The sequence below is a fragment of the Gallus gallus genome, chromosome 2, assembly GCF_016699485.2.
Source record: "Gallus gallus isolate bGalGal1 chromosome 2, bGalGal1.mat.broiler.GRCg7b, whole genome shotgun sequence".
In the NCBI taxonomy this organism is placed as follows: Eukaryota; Metazoa; Chordata; class Aves; order Galliformes; family Phasianidae; genus Gallus; species Gallus gallus.
In genome coordinates this window covers 55,085,851-55,098,712 of record NC_052533.1, presented here as the reverse complement: position 1 = coordinate 55,098,712, position 12,862 = coordinate 55,085,851, and the positions used below count along the sequence as shown (strand labels likewise).

Genomic DNA, 12,862 nt, shown 5'->3' with positions numbered 1-12,862 from the left:
ACTCCCTTTTATTAGTAACACTTGTCAATAATGTACCGAAATTAAATGTTCAACATGCCTTTCTAAAGGAAAGACCAAAAGAAATATTTCTGAAGTGGCCACTGGTCAAATCTGCTCATTTTTAAAAGCAAGAATAACAAAAAATATATATGCACATAGGGTTTACATAGCAAAGCTTTAGTAGCCAGGTGACTGCAGAGATTGCATTTGTAAGAAGAGACTAGAAGGTAAGAGAAGTTATTACACAAGAGTCAGTTCCAGCCAGCTCAAAAAAGGAACTGCAGCTTGCCAAATTTGAGCCAACAAACAACGCTGCCTGTACCTCTGTAAGAGCATATTTAAGAAAGGGAAAAAAATACTGTGTGACAGCATCTGGAAGAGAGGACTGAGACAATTTGAGGTAAACAACCATGCAGACAGTAAAGTCAGTGAAGGAGGAGGAGTGGGTGTTCTAGGTGCTGCCACAGAAGTTTCCTTGCAGTCTAAGAACAGGACCACGGTGGAGTAGGCTGTCCCCTGCAGCTTATGGTGCACAACTTCAGAGCAGATCTACATGGTACAGCCCAGAGTGGAGAAGGTGTATGAGGCTTGCAGGCACCTGCAGCTTATGGAGAGCTCCTGCAATAGTAGACTCTGGGCTGAAACTGCAGGCCATAGAGAGTAGCCCATGCAAAAGCAAATGATATCAGAGGAACTGCTGCTGGTGGGGGATCCATGTGGGTCAGCCTATTCCTGAAGGACTCCACCTCACAGTATGAACCCATACTGGAGCAGTAGTTGATGAACTGCAACCTGGGGAAGCTCACAGTGGATCACTTCACAGAGGACTGCATACCATGGGAGGGAGCCCATGCTGGAGGAGGGCAAGAGAGTGAGGAGGAAGGAGCAGAAACAACAAAGCATTATGGACTGACCACAACCCATTTCCTCATGCCAAAAAGAGGGAGGAGGTAGAAGAAGGTGGATGGAGGGAAGAAGATGGTTTTTGTTTCCTTTAACTTCTCACTGCTCTAGTCTGTTATCAACAGACAATAAATTAATCTACCCTGTTTTGCATGTGATTGTAATCAGTGAGTGATCTCCCTGTCCTTATCTCAGTCCCCAAGCTTTTTTTTCCCCATCATATATTCTCCTCAAAAGAAGATGCACAAAATTTGTTTTATTACTGCTTTTATATCACAGTCAACTCTACATTTTTTTAACACTTCATTTCAGGTTTTCTTCTTGTGGAAATCTATTAGTGCGGGCTGAAAGCTCCAATGTATCACAGGGGTTGGGAAAAACAAAGACCTGGGGATTATAAAGTTGAAGTTCAAGACCCTTTCAAATAACTGAGCACAGAATTGATGCACACCATTTTTGAAACAAATTTCTTACTTATCTGTTTGTTTGTAATGAGGAATAGGAGGTGGAGGCCTGCTCTTCATTTCTTTATCTAGCACAGAAGTTAAGGTATTGCTTGGACAAATGGATTTCCCTCTAGAGAAAAAATAGAAAAGGTTATTGTATTAAATAGGAAGTTATACGCATTAAGAAACCAGGGCAAAAACGTATTTAAAAGCAGCGGTTGCAATGTCAGTATTTATATTTGCATTTCATCTATAAAAATATTTAATTTTCACAGAATCACAAAATATTCTCAGTTGGAAAGGACCCACAAAGATCACTGAGTCTAACTCCTGGCTCCACGCAGTAGCACCTAAAAATTAAACCGTATACCCAAGAGTATTCTGCAGTGCAAGGGCCACCCTTTGATCGTGGTGTAGGGCAATATTTTCTCCAATACAGGAAGTTTTATCATGCCCCTAGCATGTATTGTCTGAATCATGATCAACTTCAGTATTGCATTGCATGTCCAAAGGTTAAACTGGCTGGAGAAAGGGGAAGGATATTAAAAACAAAACAAACCAACCAACCAACCAACCAGAAACTGCTTTGAAAGATTATTCCAAAAAGGCATATAAGCTGAGTAACTACCATACAAACTATATATATGTACTTAACATATACATAAAATATTAAATATATACATATATACAGTATATAATATTACTATATATAATACACAATGTATAACAATATATATAATATAGAATATAATTTATGTAATACAATAACAGGCTGTGGATAAATCTTAAAATCTCCTACAAATTTATGAATCACTTTCTTAGAGTGAGTTTCAGCTTCCAGTCAGTGTTAACTGACTTAACCACAAACTGAAAAACCTTCTACTACCAGCATGTTTCCCATTCACAGACTCTTTTTCATCATTTGAGGGGGAAGTAAACTGAATAAACTAAAATTCTTAAACCTTGTCTAGGACAGTTTTTTACTCTTCTTGCAGCTTCCTCTGAGCCCACACTACTGGCATTTTAAAACCAAACTATTTTGCAGCTGTGGTACACTAAACTACAATGCTTTCCTTATTTCTATATGAATGCCTCTTCCTCTAAGGAATGTTTCACTGCCTTCTTTGATGTAGAATCTCCTCTAAATACTATCTTCTAGCTCCCTTTTAGATGGAGAGTAAATTAGCTTGGTCTCTCCATTTCAGAATACGTCAATAAATGCTACTTCTTGTCCTCCTATTTACATTACATTCATAACTTAATCAAAATCATAGAATCATAGAATTGCTCAGGTTGGAAAAGACCTTAAAAATCATGAAGTCCAACCACAACCTAACCATACTACCCTAACTATAACAACTCTCCACTAAATCATGTCCCTGAGCACCATATCCAAGTGGTTTTTAAACACATCCAGGGATGGTGACTCAACCACCTCCCTGGGGAGCCTATTCCAGTGCTTAACAACCTTTCTGTAAAGAAGTGTTTCCTGATATCCAACCTAAACCACCCCTGGTGCAACTTGAGGCCATTTCCCCTCATCCTGTCACCTGTCACCAGTGAGAAGAGACCAATCCCGCTCCCATTGCAATTACCTTTCAGGTATCTGAAGAGAGCAATAAGGTCTCCCTTCAGCCTCCCCTTTCCCACTGGAAAGAAACATTTGTTTGAATGCCTATTTATGGCTTTATCATTTAATGTAACGTTAGCCTTTCCCATACTTCTATTCTCAAAAGTACCACTGTATTTGAAACCACTAGCATACATGCAGATAAAATAGATTGCATATATACAATATATACAATATATAATCTAAGGTTGTTTACTTTCATATATAGTAAGTCACTGACTTTCTGAGAAACCCATTCCACAGTTATTATATATTGTATGAACCTTCTTTCTGATAGTTTTATTTGCGCCTGTTATCTTTTCTGACAAGTGAAGAACGAGAGAAGATGCATTCTGTACCTGAGCTATGATTTCAGACATCCTAGTGATAACTCTCCAGTACTAGTTCAAGGAACGTTTGGATGTTGTGTTGAGGGACATGATTTAGTGAGAACCATTGGTGATGGGTAAACGGTTGACTGGATGTTCCTGTGTGTCTTTTCCAACCTTTGAGATTCTATGATTCTACCATTTCCAAAAAGTTAATACGTATCTGTTACTACTCTTAACAGTCTTATATGAAGACTGCTCCAAAAGTAATGTTTCCTATTTTATTATGTTGGCCCACGATATTAGAGACAGATGATGGTGGGATAGCAGTAGTGGTTGAACCTTCCTGCCAATATTCCACTACATTTTGTTGTTGTATGGCAGATGGTAGGCAAAGGGGCAGTCAGACAAAATGGCATCTGACGTGAATGTGCATATGAAGAAAAGGGGTGGAAATTAATTCCTCAGTGAGGAAAAAATGCACCCACTGACATTCACTGATGCTAGCTGAACATTTATGAAGACCAAATTGTGGATGTTAACACAGTGAGGTAGTGGATGGTGTGTTTCAGCAGTGGCAACAGTGGGTTACTGCCACTAGTACAGGTCTTTACGATGCATGCAAGCTCTTTTTCATTGCTAGCAAAAATGCATAGATAATGGCGGTGACTATGTTGAAAAATAGCGTTTTGTAGCTGAGAACTTGCTCTATCAAAGAGTGTTATTGTGCCCTTTGTATCTTTCATAGTTTCCGTGGAAATAAATAGGGCATTATTTTTGAAGCAACCTACATATGTTGCTGATAAACCTTCTTAGAAAGCAGTTGTGGGAGTAACTGAATGTACATTTACTTAACATGACCAAAACACTTCATAATTATACTTGTTATCATTCAGTAATGTTTTGTGCGTTTCTGAGTTTAAGACAGCATTTACATGGAAATTAAGGGGGAAAAAATATCCTAGTAATTATTTTATCAGAGAACAGACATAAGTTATTAAAATAAAAATCTAACTATATAATTATAAATTAACATTTAACAATGTAAAATGGTTAAATGTATATAAAACTATATGAAGATCTATTACATCTATTATCTTCAACACTTCTCTCAAATTTAGCTCATGACAAAAGAAAAGAAGTTAGTGCTGAGACAAGCTTCCAGAAATGTTGCTTTCTTTGCTTTCTTAATTTTTAAACTGGGTTTTCCTGAAGATGTACTTGATGATGACAAATAGAGTCTATCAAATTATCAATTTAAAACTGCATTTAAAATTTGTAATGAAAACTACTGCATGTTGCAAATTGCATTGCAAAGAAAATTATTCAATTAAGTGATAAATCATACACAGTTCCTAGAAAACAAAATTAATTACATACTTGACTGCGGTGATAACAACATTACGCTTTGGCTCATTGTCATAGCTCACACTTTCAATGCCATAAACCTGAGCTAATTCATGGATGATTCTGCGGTGATCTCTGTTCATTGGTGGGTAACAATGACTCTTCTTTGTATACTTGCCCTGAATTCAAAAGAAAAAAAAATACAATAAAGTTTTCCTTTAGCAAAGAAAGGCAGGGTGTGAGGAGGAAACAAATGAAATACGGGAGAAAGACTGCTTCTACCTTGAAAATTTTGCCACTGTGACAAAAGCAGTACAACAAAATGCTAATAATACAATATTGAAAAAAACTCATCTAAAAATGACAGTTTAGTTCTCACCTCAAAGTATTAACACATGTACGTATGTACAAATTCTGAATACATCCACTCTACCTATACCCCAAAGAAATGGGATATTTTATTCTGAATTTCCCTTTTTCAGATTGCTTACTTACAATGCAGATACTGCAGATTGCTATAAAGGCATCAGATTTAGTTGTCACTTCCATATACCAAAGTAGCTGTTCATCTGCAAAATCTGTCACGTCACAAAGTCTACTGATATCATTAAAGTAGTTTTAGTTTCAGTTAACAAAGACTGATGCTTGATCTGACATTGACTGCTACATAAAAAGTAAAATATATATATATATATATTTGTCCATCCCTCCTAATGGGTAGTGTGACTTAGTAACATATAAGATACTCAATACTTCAGTCTGCTTCAAGGACTCAAAACACCCTGTTTCAGCCTTTGCCTTATTAGTCACCAAGAACGTATCACAGGATTTTAGGTCTATAGACAGGATTCAAGGGGAAGATAAACTACCAGATTCAAACGAAGTTTGAGTCAGGAATTGCTGGAGAGTTCTGAACCTGTACGAGTTTATGGGACTGGATTCAGGGCATTTGGTGACACTAAGAGACCAGAATCATCTTGGAAAGGTTGTGGAGTTTGGGGTATGAACCTAATCACTGGAAAAAAAAAAACTGTTGTGCCTATGCTCAGGAAGAGCAAGAATGACAAGAACTACAAGCTGATCAGCTGCACAAAGCATTTTTAGGCACACGAAGTAGAAGGTCTTTGGGAGCAGCCAATTTAAGAAAGCTTTTCAGAATTTGACTGACAAAGTCCTTGAACAACCTGGTCTGATTTTATTGTTGGCTCCTGATACAAGGAAGAGGTTGCACTAGATGACCTCTGAAGGTCCCTTCTGACCTGAAGGATTCTAGGACATTTTCTGACAACCTACATTAGATATTCAAATACAAACATCTGATTAATATACCTCTGGATTACACAATGAGGATTACTCAGAATTACATCAAAAAAGGAGTCACATTACAGACCACATGAGAAGTCTTTTCTAAATCACTACGATGCAGAAAAGCTCACTTCGGACTCTAACAAAAGGACAGTTTTGATAAATCTTAAACCATATACAATATGAGAACTCATATACCATATAGAGAACTCTACAGATTCTGCACCTATTTATGACTTCCTTTAGAAAAGTGGTGATAATTCTGGGGTCAGGAAAAAAAAATCAGAATTTCTTCCTATATGCAGACAGAGCTGGATGATACGGATATTTTCTGTCTTGTCTGCTTACACACATCACTGGCAACAACTCTGTTGTACTAGATTAGTACATACAGGTGAATCTGGGGGAACAGATGTTCATGAGGCAAGCTAAGTCATAAAATGACAGGTGAGTTTAACTGTATTAATGTGTACAGTGACCATTCAGTGAATAAAGAGTAAAAATCCTTTCTCTTGCTCATTTATCCAGTAAAGTTGAAGTCATATCTGAAGAACAGTGCAAAAACATAAACAAATCAAAGCAGAAGTATGTAAATATGTGTAACAGTAATGTGTATAAGACATAATACTGGTATAGGCAGAGCTACCTGAACATTTGATAGGCTAACATGCAAAACACTTTTAATACAAGGGAGTAAGCTCTACATCTAGAAATAAAGAACATAAGTCACATCTTCAACCAGAAAGGATTTAGGACATGGGTGTCTAACCTTTTGGCTTGCCTGGAATGCACTGAGTGGACAGGAACTGTCTTGGCCACAGTCACTCCGAAAGTAATGCCTCCTATTTATTTCCACGGAAACTACTAAAGATACAAAGGGCACAATAACACTATTTGATAGAGCAAATTCTCATCTACAGAACACTACTGCTCAACATGGTCATCACCATTAGCTATGCATTTTTGCCAATGACAAACTAGATCCTGCATGCTGTGCTCATAAAAATTTGTACCAGGGGAGATAACCCACTGTTGCTGTTACCACTGCTGAGACACACCACCACCATGTCAGTGTGCTCACATGCACTGTTTGGTCTCCATAAATGTTCAGCAAGTGTTGATGACTATCAATGGGTGCAATTTTTTCTGCACAGAGGAATTCAATTCCACCTCTTTGCTTCATATGCACTTCCATGGCAGTCAGACTGCCCCCCTGCTGTCATCTGCTGCATGGCAATAAAATGTAACGGAATACTGGTAGGAACGTTCAACCTCTATTGCCTTCCACCAACCCTTGCCTCTGATGTCATGGGCCAACAGAATAAAATAGGAGGCATTACTTTTGTAACGTATAATGTAAAATGTAAATGTATAATATTTTTGTAAAATGTATAATGTTTTCAATGCATATAAGTAACAAAACTTACTTTACTCTTCAATGATTTTTATTAAAACAAAAAAGCAACAAAAACCAAAAAACACAAAACTAGTGGGATATCTGATCTAATACATCAATCACTGGTTTGATGGAAGTGGTTGCAATTTTAATGAGTTATCAAGGTGACCATCAGAGATTTTTGATGAAATTTTACTCTTCCCGTACTTCATTCTTGAAAATCCTCTATTAAGATAGATCTTAGTAAAGAGACATGACCAAAGTTTTAAGTTGAATATATGATTATAACCATACAAATTCCTTTTGAAAATATGCAGGCAATGTATTTATGTTAACCAAACAACTGTATTTAGCCAGTGTATCAAAATGCATAAAATTATTTGCCATAACTTGAGTTGGAACTGCATTGCATCTTCCAACATAATAAAATAGGAGGCATTACTTTCGGAGCAGCCTTTACACAACATTAAATATTCTGACAGAACTCCTCAGGTAACTCTTTGATTTGTCTTCTAAAGACTTCATGAAAGAATATTTAAGCTGTACATGTATTATATAGATTTCAAAGCTTAAGAATTCTGTCACTCATCTTCGTTGTTCAGAAAAGAAAACTCTTCTACTTCGAAATATAATTTGTCTCCTGGGAATAACTTCTACCTTGCAAAATAGCAGTTCCCAACAGTGTGAAGTGCAGGATTGTGCAGAACTCATCCTTGAGGTTACCACGTGACCCTAAGTTGTTCATCTTGATCATGACAGAAACTTAAACAGCGAGCAATTTGCCTTTTATGCGGTGCGAGCTGTCTTGGGCTGAGTGACAAGAGTATTCAATCCTTGGTGAAGTCAGAACAGGGGTCAGCAAAACTGCTATGCTGGACTTCAAGAAGGCAGACCTGGAACTGTTCAGGACACTGGTAGGGAAGGTCCCTTGGGAATAAGTCTTGAAGGGCAAAGGGTTCCAGGAAAGCTGGATGCTCCTCAAGAAATAAGTCTTAAAGGCACAGGAGCAGGCTGTCCCTATCTGCCATAAGATGAGCCTGTGGGGAAGACCAGCATGGCTGAACAGGGAACTTTCACTGAGACTCCAAGAAAAAACTAAAAAAAGAGTTTACCTCCTGGGGAAGAAAGGACAGGCAACTTGGGGAGAGTACAAGGAATTTGCTAGCGTATGAAGGGAGAAAATCAGAAAGGCTAAAGCCTAATGTGAGCTCAACCAGAACACTGCAGTCATGGACAACAAAAAATGTTTTCACAAATAAACATTAACAGTAAGAGGAGAAAGAAGAAGTATCCTTTACTGGACATGATGGAAAAATGACCACTGAGGATAAGGAAAAGGTTGAGGTTCTCAATGCTTTCTTTACATCTGTCCTTAAGAGTCAGGCCAGTTATCCTTGGGGTACACAGCCTCCTGACCTGGAAGTCTGGGGCAGGGAGCAGAATAAACCCCTCATAATTCAGGTGAAAACAGTCAAGAGACCTGCTACTCCACCAGGACTGTCACAAGTTCATGAGGCCAGATGGGATCTACCCAAAGGTGCTAAGGCAGCTGGCAGAGGTAATGGTCAAGCCACTTCCCACCATCTATCAGTGGTCCTGGTCACCCAGAAAGGTTCCAGATGACAGGAGAGCTGCTAATGTGATCCCTATCTATAAGAAGCATGGTAAGGAGAATCCAGAGAATTACAGGCCTTTCAGCCTGACCTCAGTGTCAGGGAAGGTTATAGAACAGGTCACTTTGAGGGAGATCACATGGCATCTGTGAGACAACCAGGCGATCAGGCCTAGCCAGCATGGGTTCATGAAAGACAGGTCCTGCTTGACCAGCCTGATCTCCTTCTATGACCACGTAACCCACCTGACAGATGAGGGAAAGGCTGCTGACAAAGCACACCTAGACTTAAACAAAGCCTTTGACACTGTCTCCTGCAGTATTCTCCTGAAGAAGCTGGCAGCCCACAGTTTGGACAGGTATACTCTTCGCTGGGTTAAGAACTGGCTGGCTGGTTGGACCAGGAGAGTGGTGGAGTTGAATGGAGCTAAATCTAGCTGGCAGCTGGCCATGAGAAGCCCTCCCCCAGGGAGTCAGCACTGGGGCCCATACTGTTCAGTATCTTTACTGATGACCTGGATGAGGTGACTGAGTGCACCCTCAGGAAATCTGCAGATAACACCAAGTTGGGGGGTAGTGACTTGGAGCAGTGACTGAGAAGCTGCACAGAGGAAAAGGATTTGGGGGTGGTGGTTGACACCTAGCTAAACATGAGCCAGCAGGAGCAGGGAGGTGATTGTCCCCCCTACTCACATCTGGTAAGGCCACACCTTGAGTACTGTGTTCAGTTTTGGGCCCCTCATTACAAGAAAGACATCGAAGCCCTGGAGCATGTGCAGAGAAGGGCAACACAGCTGGTGAGGGGTCTGGAGCACAAGGAGCAGCTGAGGAAACTCTGATTTGTTAGTCTGGAGGAGGCTCAGCTGAGAACTTATCATTCTCCACAACTACATGAAGGGAGGTTGCGGTGAGGTGGAGGTCAGCCTCTTCTCCCATGTAACGAGCAATAGGACTAGAGGGACCTCAAGTTGTACCAGGGGAAGTTCAGGCTGGATATTAGGAAAAACGTCTTCTCTGAAAGAGTGGTGAGGCACTGGAACAGGGTGCCCCCGGAGGTGGTTGAGTCACTGTCCCTGGAGGGGTTGAAGGAAAGGGTAGATCCCTACTTAGGGATACTGTTTATTGCACAGTATTAGTGGTAGGTGGACAGTTGGACTAAATGGAACCTTAATGATTCTGTGATCCTTTAGATTAGACAGGGAAAGTATTGTCATGACTGATTTAACACTTTTCATTCTCTTCTGCAATCTATACTCTCTTTTCATTAGACACTCAATAGTCTGTTTTGTAGAATCTCAACAGTTGATTACTGTCTTGGTTTTGTGATTTTTGTTGTTGGTATCCCACATTATAACGTCATGTAAAGCAGTGGGAGTTGAAGAGTTAATGTTCCGGTTCCATGGACCACTGTTGCTGGGTGCTTTGTTCTCAGAGGGGGAGGGGAGGGGCTGCACTGCCCAGAGGACTTCACGCCCAGAGGAGGGAAAGGTGGAGCTTCTGGCAGGCCAGGAGCCCCTCTCTTTGCTCGCTGCCAAGGGGCACATGTTCTGCAGTCTATAGAGTAAAGCCTCCGTTTTGGACACTCTCTAATTATGTTTGATTTATTGGCCTCAATTCCAATTGTATTGTGTTATCTTGCATTCTGAGATCACGTTTAGTAAATTAACGTTCCTCCTCAGATCGCTGCAGCTGCTCTGTTTTCAGACCTACCTACTACCTCCCTACCCTTCCCCCTTTTCCCCTCTCCCAGGGGCAAGGGCATGCGAGGCACCTGCCTCATTAGTCATGGAGCAGGACCAGTCAGGCCTGTAAACTGCAGAAACTTTTTTTTCCTTTTTTCCAGGCTGGTTGACCTGTGGGCCTGCTGTCCCCACGTCACAGACACAGATCTAGAGATAACTCCATGACAGTTACTGCTGTGAATTAAACATTAGAGATATTCTCCAGCTCCCCTGTTCTCTTGCTCTATCATTTTTTAATTATTTTTTTTAATCACTAATTAACTCTATATTACAAATTAGAGCTTTATGGTCCAAGCACTCATAAGCAAGAGAAAGGAAAATGACATCAATACTGATACAAAAGGTTACCTTTTCTTGAACTAAGGGAACTGAAGATAGTGTGGTCTATTATTTGAACTTCATGTATCAGTTCAGGCAAGGTGATGCAGCAGGACAGGAATCTGCTGAGGGGGCAGGCCTGAAGGCAGAATTTTGCTTTTACTAAAAGCCTATGATTTTGTCTGTAGTATAAACATCTCTAGGTATGCTAGAGTGTGCCAGAGAACTGTGGCTGAATCCAAGTTTCCTTCTAGAAAGAAGAGGACTATCACAAGCATCAAATGTTGGAAAGCATCCATAGATTTGTAAGCAACTTCTGCAACGGGGATCAGAAGAACCTAGGGCTTTCATTCTCAAAATCTGAATTCTTAAACACCATGTTTATGATTAATAACTTATCAGTGGAGATTCAAAAATGATTGGCCATCCATTACAGAATCACAGAATTGCAGGGGTTGGGATGGACCTCTGGAGGTCATTGAATCCAATCCCCCTGCTAAAGCCTAGAGTAGGCTACAAAGAAAAGCAGGTTTTGAATACCCGTCCACTGGACATCCTCCCTTTAGATATTTCTAAGTGTTGACTGGATCCCCCACGCTCAGTATCCTCCAGGCTAAAAAGTCCCAAGTCTCTCAGCCTTTCCTCATAAGAGACAGAATCATAGAATCACTAAGGTTGATGTTCCAGTCCCCTAGTAATCTTTACAGGACTCCACATTGGACTCTCTCCAGTAGTTCCCTGTCTTACCTGAACTGGAGAGCCCAGAATTGGACACAGCACCCTAGATGTGGCCTCACCTGGGCAGAATAGAGAAGAAGAAGAATATCCCTTGACCTGCTGGCCACACATTTTTTTTTAATGTGTCCCATGATAACACTGGCATTCTTGATCGCAAGGGCACACTGCTGGCTCACAGTCAACCTGCTGTCCACCAGGACCCCTAGGTCCTTCTCCATGTATCTCCTTTCCAGCAGGTCAGTTCCTAACCTGTACTGATGCATTTGATTATTCTTCTCTAGGTGGTAGGATCTTATATTTGTTCTTGATGAACCTCGTAAGGTTGCTCCCCCCACCCCCCCAGACTGTGCAGGTCTCACTGAAAGGCAACACAGTCTTCTGGTGTGTTAGCCACTCCTCCCAGCATTGTATCATCAGCAGACTTTCTGAGGGTCCAGGTCATTGATGAAAATGTTATCACAACCCTTAACACTGATGCATTGGTCTGGCACTATTTGAACCTTAATTTAAACAAAAAGCAAAACAAAAAAACTACCACTTCGCTGTGACAGAAGTGATCCCAATACTGTGTACCCTGACTTTTTTTCTGTTTATAATTAAAAATTCGTATTCTAAAAAATATTTAGTGTTAATTCTTAGCTACTAGTGTTAAAGCTTAGTAAACATTATTCAGATTCCTCCCAAACTGGACAAAACTGTTCCTTTTAATAACTCAAGGAACACCCAAATACTGACCTTATTCACAGCTTCCACAAGCATTCTCATCTCCTTCTCTACGTCACTGACAAATTTTAAATCTTTCCTGCAAGAACAACATACTAGGTAAATGAGGCAACTGAGTGTACAAAGATGCAATGACTATTTTTTAACTTTTTTTTTTTTAAACGAACAACAAAATTAAAGATCTCAATTAACTGAGGCAAATACAAGAGTATAAAGTGCACTTCGGTTTATACATAACTCAATCAGCATTTTAAAATGTTCATTTATATCATCACTATTAGGAAAATTTTGAATTATTTTCCCTTCAAGCCTTGGAACCCAGCATAAAATCCTACAATACAGAACTATTGTCTGACAATACAACTCTAAATTTTCAGATCAGTAAAATGAAGGT

The 12,862-nt window shown here is 39.9% G+C and overlaps 1 protein-coding gene across 8 annotated transcripts in view; it reads right to left on the bottom strand.

Moving 5' to 3' along the window:
* The window catches only part of NFX1 (nuclear transcription factor, X-box binding 1), a 76,934-nt gene that overhangs the window by 3,539 nt on the left and 60,533 nt on the right, over positions 1-12,862 (bottom strand). For 3 of the 8 annotated variants that reach the window (XM_046938097.1, XM_046938095.1, XM_004935068.5), the window contains 3 exons: positions 12,481-12,547; positions 4,668-4,813; positions 1,378-1,479 (listed from right to left, as the gene is read on the bottom strand). In XM_046938097.1, the coding sequence (XP_046794053.1) occupies positions 1,378-1,479; positions 4,668-4,813; positions 12,481-12,547 (315 nt within the window). Of the gene's footprint in view, positions 1-1,377; positions 1,480-4,667; positions 4,814-6,708; positions 6,804-11,754; positions 11,805-12,480; positions 12,548-12,862 lie in introns of those variants that run through there. The other 5 variants (XR_005857846.2, XM_040696315.2, XR_005857848.2 and 2 more) reach the window with 5 other exon arrangements.